The sequence below is a fragment of the Balaenoptera acutorostrata genome, chromosome 11 (genome assembly GCF_949987535.1).
Source record: "Balaenoptera acutorostrata chromosome 11, mBalAcu1.1, whole genome shotgun sequence".
In the NCBI taxonomy this organism is placed as follows: Eukaryota; Metazoa; Chordata; class Mammalia; order Artiodactyla; family Balaenopteridae; genus Balaenoptera; species Balaenoptera acutorostrata.
The window spans coordinates 70,927,857-70,952,346 of NC_080074.1; the positions used below are offsets into that span (position 1 = coordinate 70,927,857).

The 24,490-nt window shown below is 36.6% G+C and overlaps 1 protein-coding gene across 3 annotated transcripts in view; it reads left to right on the top strand.

Annotated features, from left to right (window-relative positions):
- Positions 1-24,490, top strand: part of PUS7L (pseudouridine synthase 7 like) — a 51,743-nt gene that overhangs the window by 19,392 nt on the left and 7,861 nt on the right. The window contains exons 7-11 of one of the 3 annotated variants that reach the window (XR_009009685.1): positions 39-120; positions 2,654-2,934; positions 6,318-6,371; positions 7,948-10,680; positions 22,045-22,525. Coding sequence is in view for 1 of the 3 variants with exons in the window: in XM_007168334.2 (XP_007168396.2) it covers positions 39-120; positions 2,654-2,934; positions 6,318-6,371; positions 7,948-8,274 (744 nt within the window). In the remaining 2 variants the exon portion in view is untranslated. Of the gene's footprint in view, positions 1-38; positions 121-2,653; positions 2,935-6,317; positions 6,372-7,947; positions 11,814-22,044; positions 22,526-24,490 lie in introns of those variants that run through there. The other 2 variants (XR_009009684.1, XM_007168334.2) reach the window with 2 other exon arrangements.

Sequence of the window (24,490 nt, forward strand, 5' to 3'; positions counted from 1 at the left end):
TTTCATTTAACATATGTTTGCTTGTTTGGTTTTTAAAGGTGAAGGCTGTAAAATTATTTCTTACACCAGAAGATTTGGATGATCCTGTAAATAGAGCAAAGAAATATTTTCTTCAAACTGGTACTTAAAAAGTTTCTTTACCCCATACATAGCCATGCAGATACATAATATAAGTGTTATGTCAGCAGGAGGGCATTCATTACAACATAAATATGATAAGAAATAGACTGTAATATATTGTATATTTGAACATTTTTATTACGTGCCCTAGGCACTTCATTTTTGGCCAGATCTCTGGGATTTTTGTCTGTTCTAATTCTTGCTTGGGGGTAGGGATGAGGGAAAAGATGTTTTCTGAGTTTTTCTTGGCCTAAATCCTCTAAGGATTTAGGTATTGATGGAAGTGTAATTCACTACCATCAGAGAAGACTGAAAAAATAAACTAAATAAAAGTACATTTGTTGTATCTGATACTTTGTGCATTGTTTTATTTTTTTTTTAATTTCTTTTTTTTAAGTACATATTTTTTTTTAAATTTATTTATTTATTTATTTATTTTTGGTTGTGTTGGGTCTTCGCTTCTGTGCGAGGGCTTTCTCTAGTTGTAGCAAGTGGGGGCCACTCATCATCGCGGCGCGCGGGCCTCTCACTATCGCGGCCTCTCTTGTTGCGGAGCACAGGCTCCAGACGCGCAGGCTCAGTAGTCGTGGCTCATGGGCCCAGTCGCTCCGCGGCATGTGGGATCCTCCCAGACCATGGCTCTAACCCGTGTCCCCTGCATTGGCAGGCGGATTCTCAACCACTGCGCCACCAGGGAAGCCCCTGTGCATTGTTTTTGATCTAGTTGCCGTTTAGCCCTGACTGCTGATTTTGAAAACTTTAGCCCAATATATATAGAATGCTTAATGAGAAGCACTAAAAAAAAAGTTGTTACAAGTGTGGGTTCTAGAGTCAATCTACGTGGGTTTAACTCTCAACTTTAGTACTTCCCAGCTGTATAGTCTTGTGCAAGTCATTTAGTTTCATTCTTTTAGTTTCTTCATCTGCAAACTGAAGCTAATAATGGTACCTAAAAGACTGTCATGAGATTTAAATAAGATAATAGATATAATGCTTTTAAAATAGTACCTGGCACGTTCTGAATACTGAATAAATATTACTTGTATTTAAACAATAACGGCAACCGTAGCATTTTAGATTCATTCAAATATATGATCGACATATACGTGCATATCGAATTTCACTTGCATTGAAATGAAGGACATCAGTTTTCAAATATCTCCATTCATTGTTTTAAATTACGTACATATTACCTATATGTAATGATTCATAGGAGAAAAATATTTTTTTTTTTAAATTAATTAATTAATTTATTTATTTATGGCTGTGTTGGGTCTTCGTTTCTGTGCGAGGGCTTTCTCTAGTTGCGGCAAGCGGGGGGCCACTCTTCATTGCGGTGCGCGGGCCTCTCACTATCGCCGCCTCTCTTGCTGCGGAGCACAGGCTCCAGACGCGCAGGCTCAGTAATTGTGGCTCACGGGCCCAGCCGCTCCGCGGCATGTGGGATCTTCCCAGACCAGGGCTCGAACCCATGTCCCCTGCATTGGCAGGCAGATTCTCAACCACTGCGCCACCAGGGAAGCCCCCGAGAAAAATATTTTTATGCCACACCAGAATCTATAAACTGTGTGAGCATTTCAAATTGTTATGAGTAATCTAAGGAAAATTCAAAATTGCATCTATTGTAGGGTCGTGAGAAAATAATTTCCTTTTGGCAGTGATTCTTAAACTTTAGTGTGCTTAAGAAACCTGGTGCATTTATTAAAATGCTGAATCCAAGGCCCTACCTGAATAAGCATCTTTGCCATGGAGTCCAGTAACCTAATTTTAAAAAGCATCCTACTAGCAAGACCTAGTAGAACATTTGAAGGATCCAGATGTCAACCCTTTCTTATTCAAAAAATTCTGTGTAAAACATCCATAATAGCTCTTTAAAAATCTCTAAGCTCAGGGGTTTATGTAATGCTTTAAAAAAAAAAAAAAAGTCCTCTAAATAACTGCAAATTAGTTTATCTCCATCCTGAAGTTGGAGTTACTAATGTTGTGCTCTTTTTAAAGCAGGGAAAGTGATTGAGCCATATGATTAATGATCTTTATTAAAAACAAACAAATAGGGGGCTTCCCTGGTGGCGCAGTGGTTGAGAGTCTGCCTGCCAATGCAGGGGACACGGGTTCGAGCCCTGGTCTGGGAAGATCCCACATGCCGCGGAGCAACTGGGCCCGTGAGCCACAACTACTGAGCCTGCACGTCTGGAGCCTGTGCTCCGCAACAAGAGAGGCCGTGATAGTGAGAGGCCCGCGCACAGCGATGAAGAGTGGCCCCCGCTTGCCGCAGCTAGAGAAAGCCCTCGCACAGAAACGAGGACCCAACACAGCCAAAAATAAAAATAAATAAATAAATAAAAATTAAAAAAAACAAACAAACAAACAAACAAAAAACCTCTTCAAGTGTAGCTCTGGCTTATAGTTGGTGCTGAGCATCATCTTCATATTCAGGTTCCCAGGACAGCTCAGTTCATTTAGAGAGCGTGGTAAAGCTCTTAATAACTGGCCTTTAAGTAAAGGTGACTAACTGATCTTCGCTTTATTTCAGAGGATGCTAAAGGCACACTTTCACTGATGCCTGAATTCAAAGTTCGGGAGAGAGCATTGTTGGAGTCCTTGCATCGCTTTGGCGTGACAGAGGAGGGCTGTATCCAGGCGTGGTTCTCTTTCCCCCACTCCATGCGCATATTCTATGTTCATGCATATAGCAGCAAAATCTGGAATGAGGCAGTATCTTACAGACTTGCAACCTATGGATCAAGAGTGGTGGAGGGTGATCTGGTCTGTTTGGATGAAGATATTGACGATGAGCGTTTACCAAGTAGTAAAGTAAGTGTCATTTCATCAAGAGTAGTTACCACACCAGGAATACGAATTTTCAGAAGCCCTTATTTTAGAAACAATTTAAAACTAAACATGCTCTTTTTTTTTTTAACTTATATTTGCTCATCTCCTGCTTCTACTCTGCTGTCAGCTGACGCTTAACATGCTATTGAATGGAAAAATAAAAATAGTGGTATGAAGTGAAAGTTACAAGGATAGTAAACCTTCCTTTAAAGAACACATTCTTTAGAATAAGATTTTTATAATAATGGTATATAGGGTATGTAATGTCATGTGCGTTTCTTTTATATAGGTGCGATTTTACAACTTGCTTTTTTCCCTCTTAACAGTATCTTAGAGGCATTTATATTAATGAAATATAATTTTGTATTGTAAAAATTGATCCTTCCATTTCCTCCCCATCCAACTAGTATTTTTATAGTATTTTAATCTCTGTGAGATTGAACTAAATAATGAAATTTAATTCCATAAATCATGTAAGGCAATTTATTTTATAGTATTGTAATGCAAAAAGAGCAGACTATTCTCCATCATTATCTTAATTCAATCTCACAAATATATTTTAAAAATTAATGAAGGGATTTGAGTAGTGCTTTTGTATATAACATCATAAAATCATTGACCTTTAGAGGACAAAAAGATTTTAGAGACCCTCTTTTCTAATTCCCATTTTATAGAAATGAAAATTGAGACCCAGGCTGGAGAGGAGTCAGATTAAGTGACATAGAGCACTTAATCTGTTGTCTGATTCCTCACCCAGATTAGTCTCTACTAGAGAAATTGTGGAGTATAGAAAAGGTGTCAGCATCTAGAGATAAGGCATGGCCCAGTTTTTCAAAAATGGAGAAAAATAGACTGAACTTTCCATAAAGGAAGCTTGATCTAAATTAATGGCAGAATTCTAGATGTATGAATTAAGGATTTTTTTGATTTCAAGTGATGGAAACCCACCTCAGACTAACTTAAGGAAAACAGACAGAAATTTCTTGGCCCTCATAACTAAACGTGCATGATTGATTCAGGCACAGCTGTGTCAAGGGGCTTAAGCAGTGTCCTAAATCATCCGTCTCATTTGCTTTATCTTGCAGCTCTGCTTTCCTCTCTGTTAGATCCATTCTCAGTTTCTTCTCCAGAAAAGAGGGCTTTTCTTTCCCAACAGTTTCAGTCAAAGCCATGGAATTGAGCCTCAGTGGCTAGGAATGGCTTGGCTTGGGTCACATTTCCCCAAACCAGTTATTGTGGACTGGAGTATGTGATTGGCAAAACCTGTGTTCCAAGGGCTCCTTCCTGGAACCATCCCATCCAAACCACATTTAAGAACTGGGAGGGAAGCTCCCAGGAAAATGCAGGTGCACTACCAGAAAAGAGGGCGTAAAGGCTGAGTGATGAGTGAGCCAGAACGAAGATGTCTGCTTTACTATTTTATTAAATGAATGGCTTATGAATATTTAGATAAGAAAGTGATCACTAAGAGCATAAATCATTAAGAATGGTCATTTAACTGAGACAGACTCTGAAACTGTAAGAAAAAATCTAGCAGCATCGTAGGTTTTATTTTACCTCATATGAGTGGAAGAAGAGATATGTCAGTTGATTCCATTTTGATAAATAATGAAAAAAGCACAAGTTTTTTAACACCTTTCAGAAAACATGTCCATTTAAATATTACCTAGGCAACACATTATTTAGTAGGTCAGCCATTTCTAATTCAGATTTTCAGAAGTTAAAGGTTACTTTGACAAAATATAACAATAATCTCTGAAATGCATGTGTCTTATAAGACGTCTTTGTTCCATGTAACATTTGCACGGATAGTTTTGTGATCAGGATTGAATCTGCTTTTCTTTCAGGAGATGTAGTAGAAAAGAGAATATTTTCTCCTTTACATTTTGCAGAGTTTACTTTTATTAGCAGCAAAAGTGTCTATATTTTTAAGATCAATCATTTATACTTTATTAGTTAGCACTGAGAAAAGAAAAGGCAGGAATTGGAGTCTCAAGACATAAAATATGTATAACTGAATCACTTTGCTGTACACCTGAAACTAACACAGCATTCATTGTTAATCAACTCTACTCCAATATAAAATAAAAAGTTAAAGAAAAAACCCCAAAAAACAAAAACAAACCAAAAAAAGATATAAAATATGAAAAAGAAAAAGACTAATATTTCTAATAAATGGTATATAGAACATGTCATGTTGTGCATCTACATTAAAAATTGGAAGAAACTGAGTCCCTTTTTGATAGAATTACTAGGACTACCGATATATCTTAATTTCAAGTGACTTGGCAGATTCTCGTATAATTTTTTTGTGAACAAGATGGAGAAATGTGAGTTAGACAATGAGAATGGTGAATTCATCTTTGCAGAGCAGCCATACAGCAAAATCATGTTCGTTAATTTATCGATTGATATCAACCTGGAGGGAGTTCTCTAAAGACAAAACATGGTACTCTGTACTTGACCATGTTTGTTCAGTATTTTCATAAATTGCTTAAATTGCAGCATTGTAGGTATGCTTATGAATTTGTGAAAGACAAAAAGCTGGAAGTGATGATGCAAGAGAGATCATAGCCCCATGTATTTGGTCAGATCACATCTGGAGTGTTATGTCCATTTCTGAGTGCAGCAGTTAAAATGGGTTATTTACATGTAAACAAACAAATAAACCCAAAATGAAAAACCTAAAAAGGAGAGACATTGATAAGAGTAGGGAGAATTGGGAAAGCAAGCAGGTTTAGAGAAGATCTAGACATTATATTATATGATGAATGCTTTAGGAAAATGAGGCTGTTGTAATCCTCATGGAATGATGACAGCTGCCTTTATACTTGAGCTTTCATGTGCCAGAGAAATCAGAATTATTTTGTGTCCTAGAGCAACATTTCTCAAACGTAGCTTATCACTCACCTCTTTTTTTTTTGCCTCGTATGTGTGACACCTATTACTAGTCTATGAAACGCATTTTGAGAAGCACTACTTCTCATAGAGTATTATGACATTTGTTAGGGACAGAGGTTGGGTGGTCTCACAGAGGCAGATTCTTGATTCAGCATAGTAAGAAAAAACAACTTTGCAATTTAGAAAAAGATCATTGGTAACTGAGGTGAATGTGTTGCTTCAGAGTGTTAGCTGCCCACCATTCTCCGTGTGTTTCCACTGCAGTTATCAGGGCTGAAAGCAGGAAGAATCATTCTAATTTTTAAGTAGTCTACTCCTCTGGAAAGAAATTGTGAAAAGATCTTGTTTGGGTATGTGTATATTCAGCTAAGGAGTCAAATTGTACATAACAGAGTTAGGGAAAATTGAGGGAATTTGGAACATTTGAAAATCATCTGTATTTTCATCATGTTTTTAAAAAATAGGTTCATCTAGTAACTGAAGAAGAGGAATCAGCTAATACATATGCAATACATCAGGTAAACTTGCTTAAAAATTAGTATTATTTAGATCTAAATGTACACATTGTGCCCAAAAGACAATATATATTAACCAGTTCCCTTTCTTGCTCCTTTTTTTCACCACTTTTAATTCAGGTATAATTTATATGCAATAAAATTCACTCTTCTCAGTTTACAGTTCTGCGAGTTTTGATATACGTATACAGTCATACCACCACAAAAATCAAGATAAAGAACAGTTTCATGTCTCCCCCAAACTTCCTGTGCCCCTTTGTAGTCACCCCCAACCCCTGCCCCAGCCCTGGCTCAGCTCTTCTCTGTTCTATGGTTTTGCCTTTGAAAGAGTATCATAGAAATGGAATCATATAGTTTATGGCCTTTTGTGTCTGGCTTCTTTCAGTGAGCATAACAAATTTGAAATTCAGTCATGTTGTGTGTATTTGAGTTTTTTACCTTGTTCCTTTTTCTGACTACCTTTTGGCTGCGTTGGGTCTTCGTTGCTGTGCGCGAGCTTTTCTCTAGTTGTGGCGAGCAGGGTCTACTCTTCGTTGCGGTGCGCGGGTTTCTCATTGCAGTGGCTTCTCTTGTTGCGGAGCACGGGCTCTAGGCGCATGGGCTTCAGTAGTTGTGGCATGTGGCTCAGTAGTTGTTGTTCGCGGGCTCTAGAGCGCAGGCTCAGTAGTTGTGGCTCATGGGCTTAGTTGCTCCACGGCATGTGAGATCTTCCCAGACCAGGGCTTGAACCCATGTCCCCTGCATTGGCAGGCGGATTCTTAACCACTGTGCCACCAGAGAAGCCCCATGTTTTTAAATAAGTAAGAGAAATGTAAAATTATCAGCCAAAATACCCGTTACATGATTGAGTAGTAAAGGTTATTCTTTGTGTTCCAGAAAGAATATGCTTTTAGGATTGTATGACTGCACAAAGATGAAGTCTGTTGGCTAATTAAGTGTACCTCAACTTCTTGTTTCATCTCTTCTACATTAACAGCAGTTTGTCTAATAATATCTGGCTTGAGCTGGTTGCCTTGGTAATTGAGTCCTTTTTTTTTTTTTAAATATACCACGCAAGCACAATATTTATTTATTTAGTTATTATCATTATTTATTTATTTATTTTTGGCTGCGCTGGGTCTTTGTCGCAGTGTGTGGGCTTCTCTAGTTGTGGCATGAGGGTTCCAGAGTGCATGGGCTCTGTAGTTTGTGGCACGCGGGCTCTCTTGTTGAGGCATGCAAGCTTGGTAGTTGTGGCGTGGGCTTAGTTGCTCTGTGGCATGTGGGATCTTAGTTCCCCGACCAGGGATCGAACCCGTGTCTCCTACATTGGAAGGCAGATTCTTAACCACTGGACCACCAGGGAAGTCCCTTAAGAGTCCTTCTTGATTTTAGTTGGCTCTTCTCTTTTCTGGGCAGCGTTAAAAAGAATCAAAGTAGTGTAATACTCAATAGCATGTTTTAGGCTGATTGTAATGTTGATATCCTGCGTCTGTTTTTACAGATCCAGGTCCCAGTCATAAAAGTAAATTTAAAATGTGATCAAATATTTTTCCAAAGGCTGTTTCACGTATCTTTTTTTTTCCCTTCCATTGCACAGGTGGTTCTTCCGGTGCTTGGATACAATATTCAGTACCCAAAGAACAAACTAGGGAAGTGGTACCAGGAAGTACTCAGCAGAGATGGACTACAGACATGTAGATTTAAAATACCTACTCTGAAACTGAATGTTCCAGGATGCTATAGAAAGATTTTGAAACATCCCTGTAATCTCTCATACCAACTAACAGAAGACCATGATATTGATGTCATGAACGAAGGTTCCCACATCGATGAAGCAACTTCATCTCTTTTGATCTCTTTTGATCTTGACGCTTCGTGTTATGCTACAGTTTGTCTGAGGGAAATAATGAAGCATGACTTTTAAAACTGATCCCCTTAATATAATCGTGTATGTGCCACTTTTTAAAGGAAAGGGAGCTAAAGTTTCTTGAGCATCTACCATGTTCTAGGAGCTTTATAATTGTTATCTCCTTTAATTACACAACATCCTGATGAAGTAGGAATTTGATACTAACATTCCAGAGGACATAACTAGTAAGTGGCAGCATCTGAGTTGAAGACTCCAAAGCCTTTGTTCTTTCTATTATCTAATATCTCGGTGACCTTTAGTCTGTGCTATAAAAGTTACAGTCTTTCTGGACTGTTAGGAGCATATAATACTGCAGGATGACATTAAAGAAGATAACATTAAAGAAAAACATTTTTGGAGTAATGTTTATATCCTCAAGCTCCTTGCTTAGAATGTAGATGAAACTTGGTTGTAATGAAAACAGGGTTGGAAAGATAGATGAAGCATTTTGTTAATTATTGCCATTCTTTCCTATTTTTGAAATTATTGATCAGAACAGTACATCAGGAAAATATAATCCCTCTATTTATGATAGCTACCCCAGGGTAGTTTACCCCTTTATGAGGGAAATAATCTTTGATGAAGATTGAAATAAAATTTATCCTACAGTTTCTTCATCTTGACACATATTGACCCTCCACCTTTTTGTTATTTTTGTTCTATCATCTAAAACATAAATTTTTAGAGTCAGACTGATCTGTGCTCAGACTCCAGCTCTGACACTTACCAGTGACTGGGTGTTATTGATTCTTTTCGAGGCTCATTTAAGGAATCAAGATAGCACCAATCTCATAAGCAGCAAACAATAGAATTATCTCCACCTTTTTACGTTGCTGGAGGAAGAAAACATTTTACCCATTTCGAAAATTCTATATTTGTTGGTTTAACTATCCCGCATCACAAACCATCCTTATCCACTTTACATCAGGTACATTTGCGGGGAAATGGGATATACTGATTGGGAAAATCTGAGCATTCTTTTATTGCTGGTAGCATTACATAATGACTTAAAAAGCTGTCAAGAGTATTATATATTAGTAATGTGGCACTTTTATATACTTAAGTCAGTCAAACCATTTTGGGTATATTAACATAAGGAAATAAAATTCCAAAGAAGGAAAAAAACTACAATGCAAAATTTGCTTAGTGCAGCATTTTTATATATATAGAAAGAAATTAGAAACAGTTTGGAAGTCCAGCATTAGCTAACTAAAAGTAAAATGAGATGTAACAACTTGATGGCAAAACATTTAGTTATTAAAGTTGATGATGAAGGTTTTAGGTATGTGAGAAAATGTCCCACAAAACCATATATATATATATATATATATATATATATATATATATATATATATATATAACATGTAAAACACAAATGCAGTATATACACTGCATGCACCTTTTACACAGGAGAGGCACTTTAGCATAGTGATTAAAAGCTTAGATACTGGGGACAAACTCCCCTGGTTTGAAGCTTGCCTCTGCCACTTAACAGCAGTGTGGCCTTGGACAAGTTGTTTAAGCTTTGTGTGTTTCAGTTTCAACATCTGTAAAACAGGGATGGTAATAAACCTATCTCTTAGGATTATTGTGATGATTTGCTGAGTTAGTATATGTAAAGCAGCTTAGAAAAGTGCCTAGCATTTAGTGATTGTTAAGTAAATGTCCACAAATGCAAGTTTGGAAGGGAACAGAAAAAAATGAAAATGCCATTCTGTTAAGATCATAGAATGTTTGGAATTTTTTTAATACTAGAAAGTTCCTCTTTTGTCTTTATATATTTTAATAATAAACAAATTCAGGACACAAAACTTGCAGATTGTGGTACCGTGGATTTTAAAAGTTACCTTTATTGCCTTACTGTTTATCGAAAATGAAATGATGCTATATTAAATAGTAAAAAAATTTAGAAATAATGTTTTAACTTTATTTTATATGATAAATTATATCCTATAAATGTAATCAGAAAGTGAATTACTAAATAATTAAATCCCAGTTTTCTTTTAATCATTGGGTAGCAATTAGAAAATATGAAATCATTAAAAATGTGCCGTCATTGATAGTATTTTCTTTGCCTGTAGATGGCACTATAATTTTAGGTATCTTTCTAATTTATTTGTTTAGTACTTTGGCCCTGTGTAAAGAAAGGATCACGAAAGTTATTTCAGGTCACTATAAAATGTATTCGGATACTGTTCATGTGAAAAATTATTTTATATACTAATAATATTTGCCATGTTAATTTTTTTTTTTTTTTTTCAGTAAGGACTTGAATAGACTTTGGACCAAATGATGAGTAGTCACCTAGGTTTTTGCAGTTTTTCTGGAGCATTTCAGGCTTTCAGAAGAAGAATCTTTGAATCAGCTTTAATTTTCAACGTTGCATTTGAAACTGAGCAATAGTGCCTCAGGATTACTAAGGTAAAACAAATGGAGGTCTTTTTATTAAGATAAGAACACTTGGATTTTTGTAAGTTGTAATAAACTGAAGTCATATGCAACTTTGATCCAAGTAACATTTTTTCTGAGTCTTGTGCCACTCCTCTCATTGTAATCCACGTACCCACCCTGTAGGTGGGTAGTGTTTTCCCTGTTTTTGCAAATGAGAAAATATTTGAGTGGTTTACTGACCTATTCAAGGTCAAACAAGATGCTATTTGGGAACTTGATTATGCTTCCTAGAGCAGTACTGCTTTCATCTATCTGATATTTGCCTTCTGAAAACAAGTTTTTTGGTTAATAATTTCTATTTCTACCAACTTGTTATTTCTGGATATTGATTAATAGGCATACTGGAGCAGGTCTTGAGAGAAACGAGATTCCTTTTGAGGTTCTGAAACCAAAATAAAAGTAAAGGAGATCGTGTAGGAAATTTCCAAATCATTTTGGGGTATTTTCCAGAACATTTTGGGACTTGTATCTCAATGATGGGCAACATCATTATAGGTCATAGAAGGTTACTTTAGATGATACCTGGTACAATATTAAATATCATTGAAAAAGTACAGTGAGAGGATTGTTTATTTATTTTTTTTCCAATACTCTTTTAATCTTTTAATCAACCATTCTGTTTAAGACAAGGAGAAAGCTGGCTGAAATGAGTTTACATATATCGCTTGCTGGATTTACCTTTTTTTTTTTTTTTTAATTTATTTTTTCTCACATTTATTTTTGGCTGTGCTGGGTCTTCGTTTCTGTGCGAGGGCTCTCTCTAGTTGCGGCAAGCGGGGGCCACTCTTCATCGCGGTGTGCAGGCCTCACTATCGCGGCCTCTCTTGTTGCGGAGCACAGGCTCCAGACGCGCAGGCTCAGCAGCTGTGGCTCACGGGCCCAGTTGCTCCGCGGCATATGGGATCCTCCCAGACCAGGGCTCGAACCCGTGTCCCCTGCATTGGCAGGCAGACTCTCAACCACTGCGCCACCAGGGAAGCCCGGATTTACCTTTTTAACAGAGATTGTGCAGGCCTGAGGCTCAGGAATACCAGCAAGCAACAATATCTAACTAGAATTTCATAATACTGCTTTGTTTTATTGAGTTTGTTTTTCTAGTTACCTTTTTTTTTTTTTTTTTTTTTTTTTTACTTTTGAATACAAAACATTTTACTAATTTTGACACAAATCTGTTAAAATACACTACACACTTCCATGACTAAAAAATGAAATCAGTATAATTTTACTTTTCCTGATAATTCAGTTATTACTAATGTGTAAGTGAACTCTTCGAAAATGCAGTGGTACATTGCCTAGTTATGAAAGTGTCTGGATGTCTTCTCCATATATTGCAAAGATATTTGAATACTTACATTTGTTCTTTTTTAGTTTCTTCTTATGCTTTTCTAATTGCCTTTCAATTTCACCCTATAAGCTGCAGTAAATGAGATGATTTACATCAGCATCTTTCCCTTTCTAGATGTTGCTTCTAATCAGTGAGCAGGGAACACACATATCTAAACTCCTGCAAATTTAGTAAAATTAAGGGGAAAATGTGTGTAAGAACATGGCTTCCTATAAAGTGTATAAAATTTAGTACATGGCTTTTATAACAACCATTCTGTCTGCCTGAATGTGTTTTTTTTTTTTTTTTTATATATTTACTATATACATATATATATGAAATTTTATCTTTTATGGCAACAAGATAAAAGGTTGTAAGTTGTTTTCTGCACATAGTTTTTTTTTTTTTTTTTTCCACACACACACACTGTATTTTATTTTTACAAGAGATAGATAGACTGACACCAAGCATTGTACATGGATGACCACAACAAAAGCAACAATGATTGCAATTACCAAACATGAAACACACTTATACTATGTCATAACATTGACATTCAGTCCAGTAATCCTCCACTGTGACAGCTCCTTTACTTTGCAGTGAAAATTGATTGTATATTCTTTTCCTCTGAGTCCTTGTGGGATTTTTTTTTTTTTTTTTAATTCAGACAGAAAGTCACAAAAATTATACTCATCCTCATCAGTTCACTCAGTCCCATGTAATTAATTTCTTTTTTTTCATCTTGATCTTTTGTTAGCACTTTTATGAGTTCATCAGTTTTTCATTAGAGTTCTGAAAATGCTTATTCATTCAGTTCAGCAGTACAGTCAGTTACCAGAAACCTGTACTTGTCAGAGTCTTTTCCATGAATTTCTTGAAGATGAAACTCTTTTATAGGAACATATTTGCAAAATCATCAGAGTACACCCAGAACTGTCTGTAAATGACAAAAGACTTAAAAATGACCATGGTTAAAGATTTGATGAAAGTTCATAATAATGCAGTTGACAAGATAATTAGTTATTTCTGAGATATACATTTTAAAGTAATAACTAGGATTATTACTTATAACATTATACCAGAACATATAAGATTTTTAGACGTTTCCTGTAATGTCTGAAACATTTATATTAACATATTTCCATACATATTTCCATACAAATACAAATATAAGATTTTTAGAAATTTCATGTAATGTCTGAAACATTTATATTAACATATTTCCATACATATTTCCATACAAATACAAATATAAGATTTTTAGAAATTTCATGTAATGTCTGAAACATTTATATTAACATATTTCCATACATATTTCCATACAAATACAAATATAAGATTTTTAGAAATTTCATGTAATGTCTGAAACATTTATATTAACATATTTCCATACATATTTCCATACAAATACAAATATAAGATTTTTAGAAATTTCATGTACTGTCTGAAACATTTATATTAACATATTTCCATACATATTTCCATACAAATACAAATATAAGATTTTTAGAAATTTCATGTAATGTCTGAAACATTTATATTAACATATTTCCATACAAATAACCCAATGAAAGTTTAGTATTAGTTGTTTTGTTTGTTTTTTTATACTGCAGGTTCTTATTAGGCATCAGTTTTATACACATCAGTGTATACATGTCAATCCCAATCGCCCAATTCAGCACATCACCATCCCCACCTCATCGCAGTTTTCCCCCCTTGGTGTCCATATGTCCATTCTCTACATCTGTGTCTCAACTTCTGCCCTGCAAACTGGCTCATCTGTACCATTTTTCTACGTTCCACATACATGCATTAACATACGATATTTGTTTTTCTCTTTCTGACTTACTTCACTCTGTATGACAGTCTCTAGATCCATCCACTTCTCAACAAATGACTCAATTTCGTTCCTTTTTATGGCTGAATAATATTCCATCGTATATATGTACCACAACTTCTTTATCCATTCGTCTGTTGATGGGCATTTAGGTTGCTTCCATGACCTGGCTATTGTAAATAGTGCTGCAATGAACATTCGGGTGCATGTGTCTTTTTGAATTACGGTTTTCTCTGGGTATATGCCCAGTAGTGGGATTGCTGGGTCATATGGTAATTCTATTTTTAGTTTTTTAAGGAACCTCCATATTGTTCTCCATAGTGGCTGTATCAATTTACATTCCCACCAACAGTGCAAGAGGGTTCCCTTTTCTCCACACCCTCTCCAGCATTTGTTGTTTGTAGATTTTCTGATGATGCCCATTCTAACAGGAGTGAGGTGATACCTCATTGTAGTTTTGATTTGCATTTCTCTAATAATTAGTGATGTTGAGCATCTTTTCATGTGCTTCGTGGCCGTCTGTATGTCTTCTTTGGAGAAATGTCTATTTAGGTCTTCTGCCCATTTTTGGATTGGGGTGTTTGTTTCTTTGATATTGAGCTGAATGAGCTGTTTATATATTTTGGAGATTAATCCTTTGTCCGTTGATTCATTTGCAAATATTTTCTCCCATTCTGAGGGTTGTCTTTTCGTCTTGTTTATGGTTTCCTTTGCTGTGCAAAAGCTTTGAAGTTTCATTAGGTCCCACTTGTTTATTTTTGTTTTTATTTCCATTACTCTAGGAGGTGGATCGAAAAAGATCTTGCTGTGATTTATGTCAAAGAGTGTTCTTCCTATGTTTTCCTCTAAGAGTTTTATAGTGTCCAGTCTTATATTTAGGTCTCTAATCCATTTTGAGTTTAGTTTTGTGTATGGTGTTAGGGAGTATTCTAATTTCATTCTTTTACATGTGGCTGTCCAGTTTTCCCAGCACCACTTATTGAAGAGACTGTCTTTTCTCCATTGTATATCTTTGCCTCCTTTGTCATAGATTAGTTGACCATAGGTGCGTGGGTTAATCTCTGGGCTTTCTATCTTGTTCCATTGATCTATGTTTCTGTTTTTGTGCCAGTACCATATTGTCTTGATTACTGTAGCTTTGTAGTATAGTCTGAAGTCAGGGAGTCTGATTCCTCCAGCTCCATTTTTTTGCCTCAAGACTGCTTTGGCTATTCGGGGTCTTTTGTGTCTCCATACAAATTTTAAGATGATTTGTTCTAGCTCCGTAAAAAATGCCATTGGTAATTTGATAGGGATTGCATTGAATCTGTAGATTGCTTTGGGTAGTATACTCATTTTCACAATGTTGATTCTTCCAATCCAAGAACATGGTATATCTCTCCATCTGTTGGTATCATCTTTAATTTCTTTCATCAGTGTCTTATAGTTTTCTGCATACAGGTCTTTTGTCTCCCTAGGTAGGTTTATTCCTAGGTATTTTATTCTTTTTGTTGCAATGGTAAATGGGAGTGTTTCCATAATTTCTCTTTCAGATTTTTCATCATTAGTGTATAGGAATGCAAGAGATTTCTGTGCATTAATTTTGTAACCTGCAACTTTACCATATTCATTAATTAGCTCTAGCAGTTTTCTGGTGGCAGTTTTAGGATTCTCTATGTATAGTATCATGTCATCCGCAAACAGTGACAGTTTTACTTCTTCTTTTCCAATTTGTATTCCTTTTATTTCTTTTTCTTCTCTGATTGCCGTGGCTAGGACTTCCAGAACTATGTTGAATAATAGTGGTGAGAGTGGACATCCTTGTCTCGTTCCTGATCTTAGAGGAAATGCTTTCAGTTTTTCACCATTGAGAATGATGTTTGCTGTGGGTTTGTCATATATGGCCTTTATTATGTTGAGGTAGGTTCCCTCTATGCCCACTTTCTGGAGAGTTTTTATCATAAATGGGTGTTGAATTTTGTCAAAAGCTTTTTCTGCATCTATTGAGATGATCATATGGTTTTTATTCTTCAATTTGTTAATATGGTGTATCACATTGATTGATTTGCGTATATTGAAGAATCCTTGCATCCCTGGGATAAATCCCACTTGATCGTGGTGTATGATCCTTTTAATGTGTTGTTGGATTCTGTTTGCTAGTATTTTGTTGAGGATTTTTGCATCTATATTCATCAGTGATATTGGTCTGTAATTTTCTTTTTTTGTAGTGTCTTTGTCTGGTTTTGGTATCAGGGTGATGGTGGCCTCATAGAATGAGTTTGGGAGAGTTCCTTCCTCTGCAATTTTTTGGAAGAGTTTGAGAAGGATGGGTGTTAGCTCTTCTCTAAATGTTTGATAGAATTCACCTGTGAAGCCATCTGGTCCTGGACTTTTGTTTGTTGGAAGATTTTTAATCACAGTTTCAATTTCATTACTTGTGATTGGTCTGTTGATATTTTCTGTTTCTTCCTGATTCAGTCTTGGAAGGTTATACCTTTCTAAGAATTTGTCCATTTCTTCCAGGTTGTCCATTTTATTGGCATAAAGTTGCTTGTAGTAGTCTCTTAGGATGTTTTGTATTTCTGCGGTGTCTGTTGTAACTTCTCCTTTTTCATTTCTGATTTTATTGATTTGAGTCCTCTCCCTCTTTTTCTTGATGAGTCTGGCTAATGGCTTATCAATTTTGTTTATCTTCTCAAAGAACCAACTTTTCGTTTTATTGATCTTTGCTATTGTTTTCTTTGTTTTTATTTCATTTATTTCTGCTCTGATCTTTATGATTTCTTTCCTTCTGCTAACTTTGGGTTTTGTTTGTTCTTCTTTCTCTAGTTTCTTTAGGTGTAAAGTTAGATTGTTTACTTGAGATTTTTCTTGTTTCTTTAGGTAGGCTTGTATAGCTATAAACTTCCCTCTTAGAACCGCTTTTGCTGCATCCCATAGGTTTTGGGTCGTCGTGTTTTCATTGTCATTTGTCTCTAGGTATTTTTTTATTTCCTGTTTGATTTCTTCAGTGATCTCTTGGTTATTTAGTAACGTATTGTTTAGCCTCCATGTGTTTGTCTTTTTTACGTTTTTTTCCCTGTAATTCATTTCTAATCTCATAGCGTTGTGGTCAGAAAAGATGCTTGATATGATTTCAATTTTCTTAAATTTACTGAGGCTTGATTTGTGACCCAAGATGTGATCTATCCTGGAGAATGTTCCGTGTGCACTTGAGAAGAACGTGTAATCTGCCGTTTTTGGATGGAATGTCCTATATATATCAATTAAATCTATCTGGTCTATTGTGTCATTTAAAGCTTCTGTTTCCTTATTTATTTTCATTTTGGATGATCTGTCCATTGGTGTAAGTGAGGTGTTAAGGTCCCCCACTATTATTGTGTTACTGTCGATTTCCTCTTTTATAGCTGTTAGCAGTTGCCTTATGTATTGAGGTGCTCCTATGTTGGGTGCATATATATTTATAATTGTTATATCTTCTTCTTGGATTGATCCCTGGATCATTATGTAGTGTCCTTCCTTGTCTCTTGTAACATTCTTTATTTTAAAGTCTATTTTATCTGATATGAGTATAGCTACTCCAGCTTTCTTTTGATTTCCATTTGCATGGAATATCTTTTTCCATCCCCTCACTTTCAGTCTGTATGTGTCCCTAGGTCTGAAGTGGGTCTCTTGTAGACAGCATATATATGGGTCTTGTTTTTGTATCCATTCAGCCAGTCTATGTCTTTTGGTTGGGGCATTTAATCCATTCACGTTTAAGGTAATTATCGATATGTATGTTCCTATGACCATTTTCTTAATTGTTTTGGGTTTGTTTTTGTAGGTCCTTTTCTTCTCTTGTGTTTCCCACTTAGAGAAGTTCCTTTAGCATTTGTTGTAGAGCTGGTTTGGTGGTGCTGAATTCTCTTAGCTTTTGCTTGTCTGTAAAGCTTTTGATTTCTCCATCAAATCTAAATGAGATCCTTGCTGGGTAGAGTAATCTTGGTTGTAGGTTCTTCCCTTTCATCACTTTAAGTATTTCATGCCACTCCCTTCTGGCTTGCAGAGTTTCTGCTGAGAAATCAGCTGTTAACCTTATGGGGGTTCCCTTGTATGTTATTTGTCGTTTTTCCCTTGCTGCTTTCAATAATTTTTCTTTGTCTTTAATTTTTGCCACTTTGATTACTATGTGTCTCGGCGTGTTTCTCCTTGGGTTTATTCTGTATGGGACTCTCTGCGCTTCCTGGACTTGGGTGGCTATTTCCTTTCCCATGTTAGGGAAGTTTTCGATTATAATCTCTTCAAATATTTTCTCTGGTCCTTTCTCTCTCTCTTCTCCTTCTGGGACCCCTATAATGCGAATGTTGTTGCGTTTAATGTTGTCCCAGAGGTCTCTTAGGCTGTCTTCATTTCTTTTTATTCTTTTTTCTTTAGTCTGTTCCGCAGCAGTGAATTCCACCATTCTGTCTTCCAGGTCACTTATCCGTTCTTCTGCCTCAGTTATTCTGCTATTGATTCCTTCTAGTGTAGTTTTCATTTCAGTTATTGTATTGGTCATCTCTGTTTGTTTGTTCTTTAATTCTTCTAGGTCTTTGTTAATCATTTCTTGCATCTTCTCAATCTTTGCCTCCATTCTTATTCCGAGGTCCTGGATCATCTTCACTATCATTATTCTGAATTCTTTTTCTGGAAGGTTGCCTATCTCCACTTCATTTAGTTGTTTTTCTGGGGTTTTTTCTTGTTCCTTCATCTGGTACATAGCCCTCTGCCTTTTCATCTTCTCTGTCTTTCTGTAACTGTGGTTTTTGGTCCACAGGCTGCAGGATTGTAGTTTTTCTTGCTTCTGTTGTCTGCCCTCTGGTGGTTGAGGCTATCTAAGAGGCTTGATGGGAGGCTCTGGTGGTGGGTAGAGCTGACTGTTGCTGTGGCGGTCAGAGCTCAGTAAAACCTTAATCCACTTGACTGTTGATGGGTGGGGCTGGGTTCCCTCCCTGTTGCTGTGGCGATCAGAGCCCAGTAAAACCTTAATCCACTTGACTGTTGATGGGTGGGGCTGGGTTCCCTCCCTGTTGGTTGTTTTGCCTGAGGCAACCCAACACTGGAGCCTACCCGTGCTCTTTGGTGGGGTTAATGGCAGACTCTGGGAGGGCTCACGCCAAGGAGAACTTCCCAGGACCTCTGCTGCCAGTGTCCTTATCCCCACGGTGAAACAGAGCCACCACTCGCCTCTGCAGGAGACCCCCCAACACCAGCAGGTACGTCTGGTTCAGTCTCCCCCAGGGTCACTGCTCCTTCCCCTGGGTCCCGATGCACACATTACTTTGTGTGTGCCCTCCAAGAGTGGGGTCTCTGTTTCCCCCAGTCCTGTCACAGTCCTGCAATCAATTCCCACTAGACTTCAAAGTCTGATTCTCTAGGAATTCCTCCTCCCTTTGCCGGACCCCCAGGTTGGGAAGCCTGAGGTGGGGCTCAGAACCTTCACTCCAGTGGGTGGACTTCTGTGGTATAAGTGTTCGCCAGTCTGTGAGTCACCCACCCAGCAGTTATGGGATTTGATTTTACTCTGATTGCGCCCCTCCTACCGTCTCACTGTGGCTTCTCCTCTGTCCTTGGACGTGGGGTGTCCTCCTTGGTGAAGTCCAGGGTCTTCCTGTCAATGATTGTCCAGCAGCCAGTTGTGGTTCTGGTGCTCTCGCAAGAGGGAGTGAGAGCACGTCCTTCTACTCCGCCATCTTGGTTAATCCTCTAGTTACCTTTTTTATGGCAAATAATCTTGGTTTTCAACTTATGTGATGTTTCTTTCAAAAATAAATTTTAAAAAGAGAAACTCAGTGTAAAGGTAATAAGGAACTACTAGTACAGATATAGCAGTAATTGTGACAGCAGTACATGAATGATTGAAGTTTGGGAAATAGTGAGAGTACCTGAACTCAGAGAGTGCCTCTACCACTGCACTAGGGTGTCCCTTTAGTAACCCACTGAATTTCTCTGTTGTGATCTCAGGTGTGAAGTAATGTTAGTAATCATTTTTCAGTCCAGGACTGTACTGCATCAAACAAAATAATGAAAAATACACAAATGCAAGATACTATGAACATAAGTACTAATGATCACATGCCATATCTTAAAATTTCACTGATAGGGATTTTCCTTTAGAAAATCTTATGAAACACTAAGAACAGTGCCCAGCACCTAGTAAATTCTCGGTAAGTGGCAGCTAGTGTTATTATAGTTAATAGTACATTACTGTGCTCTCTGATGAAAGTTTTACAGTTGAATGGTTAATGAATTTCCGTTGAGATCTGATCTGACTCTGTCTTAGCATAAAGTAATTACAATTCAGCACACTTTTATTTATTTTTTTGTAAGTGGAAAGAACTACGTATTTCTAAATCTGGGAATTCAGCAGTTCATTCAAATTTAGATCTTTAAGAACTATCTAGGTCAGTGTGCCTCAATATTTTCCACCTGGGAACTACCCTTAAGAGACCAAGAAGAAATGAAGCTGCATATAACAGTGCAGAATTTTCTTGTGTTAATGTCAGGATAGGAGAAGAGGTTGGAGGGAGACATAGGGAGTAAGAGAAATAGGACTTTTCATTTTTTTCTTTATTTACTTCTGAAATGTTTGGGTATTTAAATAAGAATACATTTGTATATTAATTTTGCAATTAATTAAAGAATACTTGAAGAATACTGAAGCTTCGGAGAGGGTAAGGTAAGGGAACTGATGGATTATGATTGCATATTTTTCAGAATGGTTCTGGTGGGTCATGCCAACGTATTGCCAGAGAGAGAAATTTCTGCATTGTATATTTTAACAGTACTAATGGTGGTTAATATAAATAAAGTTTAGTACCTGTGCTATGGATTTTGCTTTCCGATTCAGAAAGAGTCTTACAAATAGCTTGATGTCTTATGGTACTGTTTTAATCTTTTTTTTCCCTAAGCCCTTCTGCTTTACATATTTCTGATAGGCCACAAAGCAATGCCAAATATATGACATAATAATCCACAAACATTTGAGTGCCCCTAAGTTAAAGGCACTCTGTAAGATGCTACGGGGAAAGACAAATAGATAATATCCCTGACTTTGAGGGATTAACAGTGTTATATCCTTGAAGATATCATTTTATTTGAGATGCCGTCTGGAAAAAGAGTATATAGACCACTAGATGGCGAAGGGAAAAACAAGCAGCGTCTTTTCATTTCACTTATGGCTCACTGTATGATGAATAATAGGTTTCTTGACCTCTCAGCACCTCATTCTGAATCTTTAAATGATACCTATATTAGCATTTCCACGCATTTTGAGATCTCCTCTTAAAATATGCTGTGAAGTATTCAGTCTAAACGCTGCTTTCTCGAAAGCTATAGTTTAAAGAATGGGAAATGGTGTTAGCAGAGTTAATCTTGTGTAATTTCAGTGGGGGTTGTCAGGAATACCTTTAAGTAAAGAAAATGACTCTAATCTTCTTAAGCAATTCGTTTTCTCAGCAACTGGGAGGCAGGAGCTAATTTACTCTGCCTGTGTACACAGACCTGTCTTATTCAAGGAAAATTTTACTCATGGAGAGAAGTCACAATACCCATGAAATTATTTATATTTAGACATTGGAAAATATGGCAAAATATAAGAAACATTAAATTGTCTTCTCTGTATCAGTTTCCTTCCTAAATACCCAACTCAATTACCCATATTTTCTGTTACAAAGAGAAAATTTAATCATGGAGTTGAGACAAGAGCTATTTGGTTGTTTTTAAAGGGAGGAGAACAGAGAGCTGGTCACTCCCTCCTTAGCTGAGGGTGTTTGAGCAGCAAGATGGGTGGAGAGTGGAGAGGGTTAGGGACTTAGATCTTTATGCTTTGATTCCAAGTCACCCTTTTCTGATAAGCCTTACTGGCATTTTCTTAGACTGGTTATGTCAGGATTCTGAAGCTTTCACTACAATAGTGTGTTAATCTTAGCTGATTATTTTTCCCATCCCCACCCCTGGTCATAAAGGACTAGTGTTCTTTTCTGGAAAGGGAAGATGAAGACTCTTTCTATAAATAACCTTTATAGTTTCTTTAGGTTATAATAAAATGTGGTGGGTTTTTTTTTTTGCATATGATTTTCAAAAAAAACCTAATTTTTCCATAAAATATCTTAAGGGAAATCTAATAGATTTTATGGTATATAAAGAATAACAATGCACTTTTCACACTTAGGAACCAATAGAAGAACGGGGAAGCAGTTATTCTGAATTCAAAGAACATTCTTCCAAGACATTGAAAGAGAAAACTTTAATTTCATAGTGAAGCATCTGATGATTGTGTTTTTAATGTACATATTCTCTCTCGTTTTGATTGTTGTCATAATTTTCTAACTGACCACCTCCATTCTTCAGTCTAACTGGTCTATCTTTGTATATATACTCATGTCAGTTACCGCCCCCCCCCCCAAAAAAAAGTAGAAATCTGATCCTGTCATTGTGTTGAGACCATATAACATTTCAGTGGCTTCCCAGTACCTATGGAATGAAAGTCCAAATTCCTGAACACAGCACATGTAGACATGTAGAGGATGGTTTCAGATTATCTTTCAAATGTCATCTGCCTCTTACTCGGTAAAACATACCTTTTGGTTAAGTTCTGTTTGCTCCTTGCCAAATATAGCAAGTTTTCCCATGTTTTGTACCTCAACCTCCCATTCTCCTTGGCAGAAAGTCCTCTCTGTTTAGGTTAAATAAATGTCTTGTCTGTGAAATCTGTGTTCTCATAACACTCATACTGTTCATATCATGTTATACTTATTTGATTGAATATCTGGCTCATCTACTACTATTTAAGGGCATTCTTCTTTATACCTCAGGTACCCATCACTGCCTGACATGTAGTAGGCTTAAAAATGCTGAATGAATACCACAAACACACCTTAGTAAAGTTACTTGGTAAATATATGTATCTCAGGAAAGTTCTAAAATAGCCTTTTACCCTCACAGAAAGTTTAGAGTATTAGAATTGGAACTCATTAAAATGCCTTTCCACTTTTACATGAATTGCCAAAATAATTTTAATGGTTTCATCTTTGTCATCACTACCTATAAAATGCGTACTTTTGATTTAAATATTAAATACACTGTAGAATTTCACTTAACAACTCAGAACAAGCTGTCAGGGAATGTAACCATTCTCATGTTACAAATGAAGATTCTAGAGCTTGAAGAGGTTAAGTAGCTTACCCTAGGTTGCAAAGAGAGTTTACCCTAGCTCTTTTTGTTTTCAAGGCCCACGGTGGTAACTACTTTGCTCTGCTGATTCCTAATGCAAAATGCCTCAGTTCACTTTGCTTAACTAGTGATTATTTAATTTCTGCCCATCTCTGAATTAACCTGTATATTTCTAGTACTTTGTGACATTAAGGCAACCTGGGGGAAGACTCACTAAGTGACAAAATGATAATGGCTGTTAATCATTGGGCACTATGTGCTGAGCATTTTACATCTTACCAATAAGCACTTACCTTTGGGATAAGTACCATTATTTTTATTTTATAGATGAGGACACAGAGATAGAGTACAATTAAGAACCTTGAGAAGGGTGAAACACAGAGCCAGAGCTGAAATTCGGATGCTTTTTCTTACAGAATCCAGAGACTCTTAAGCCATGAACTTGGTTTGAAATTAAGTGGTAGTGACTCCGGTCATGTCACAGAGCCAACACAAATGTTCTCTTGAGGAAGTTGCCTTCATCCCAGGTTTCCCATACATGTTCAAAGACAGTAAGCAGCACAGAAAAAAAAAAGCAAGGCATCATGAATAAGTGTCAGCAGAAACAAAAGACAGTATAAATAGACCTGCAGGACTTCAGAATAATAGACATGGACTTCATGTTAACTATTTTTAAAGAAGTAAGAGATGAACTTGAAAATCTGCAGGGAACAAGAAGCTACAACACAATCTAGTATATTTGAAAAAGAACCAACAGACTTTCTAGAAGTGAAAATGTAGTAATCAAAACTTAAAACTCATGAGTTTAATAACATTGCACAAAATTGAAAGCAAATTAGTAAATTGGGCCCAAAAAAATCCAGAAAGGAGCAATGAGATTTTAAAAAATTATGGAGATGAGACGTGGAGGATAGAGTGAGAAAATTCAAAATACATTTAATTGGAATCTGAATGAAAGGAGAAAGAATAAGGTAAAGGCAATAGTTGAACAGATAGTGGCTGAGAGTTATCTGGAACTAGTAAGACACTAAAATACAAATTTCAGAAGTCCAATGAATCCCCAGTAGTGTAAATAAAAATAAAGCCAGATTGAGATACATCATAGTGAATATGCAGCACATCAGTAATAAGAAAAATCTTACAAGCAGCTGGGTAAAGATTATTCTCAGGGTGTGTGATAGCTTACTCTCCAGATCAACAATGGAATATAATGAAATAACTGAGAAAGTTTACATCTAAGTACTAACTCTGACCAGAGGAAATTAGAACAAAAACAAGCTTCAGGCAGGAGGTAGAGGATCTCAAATCAAAAGCCTAAGGTGGAGGAATGAATGATGAACAGGAAAAGTGGTAAATATGTGGTTAAATATAAACAAACATTGCCTTGATAAAATGATAATATCCACAATATCTTGAGGGTTAAATAAGGATGATAAATTAAAACA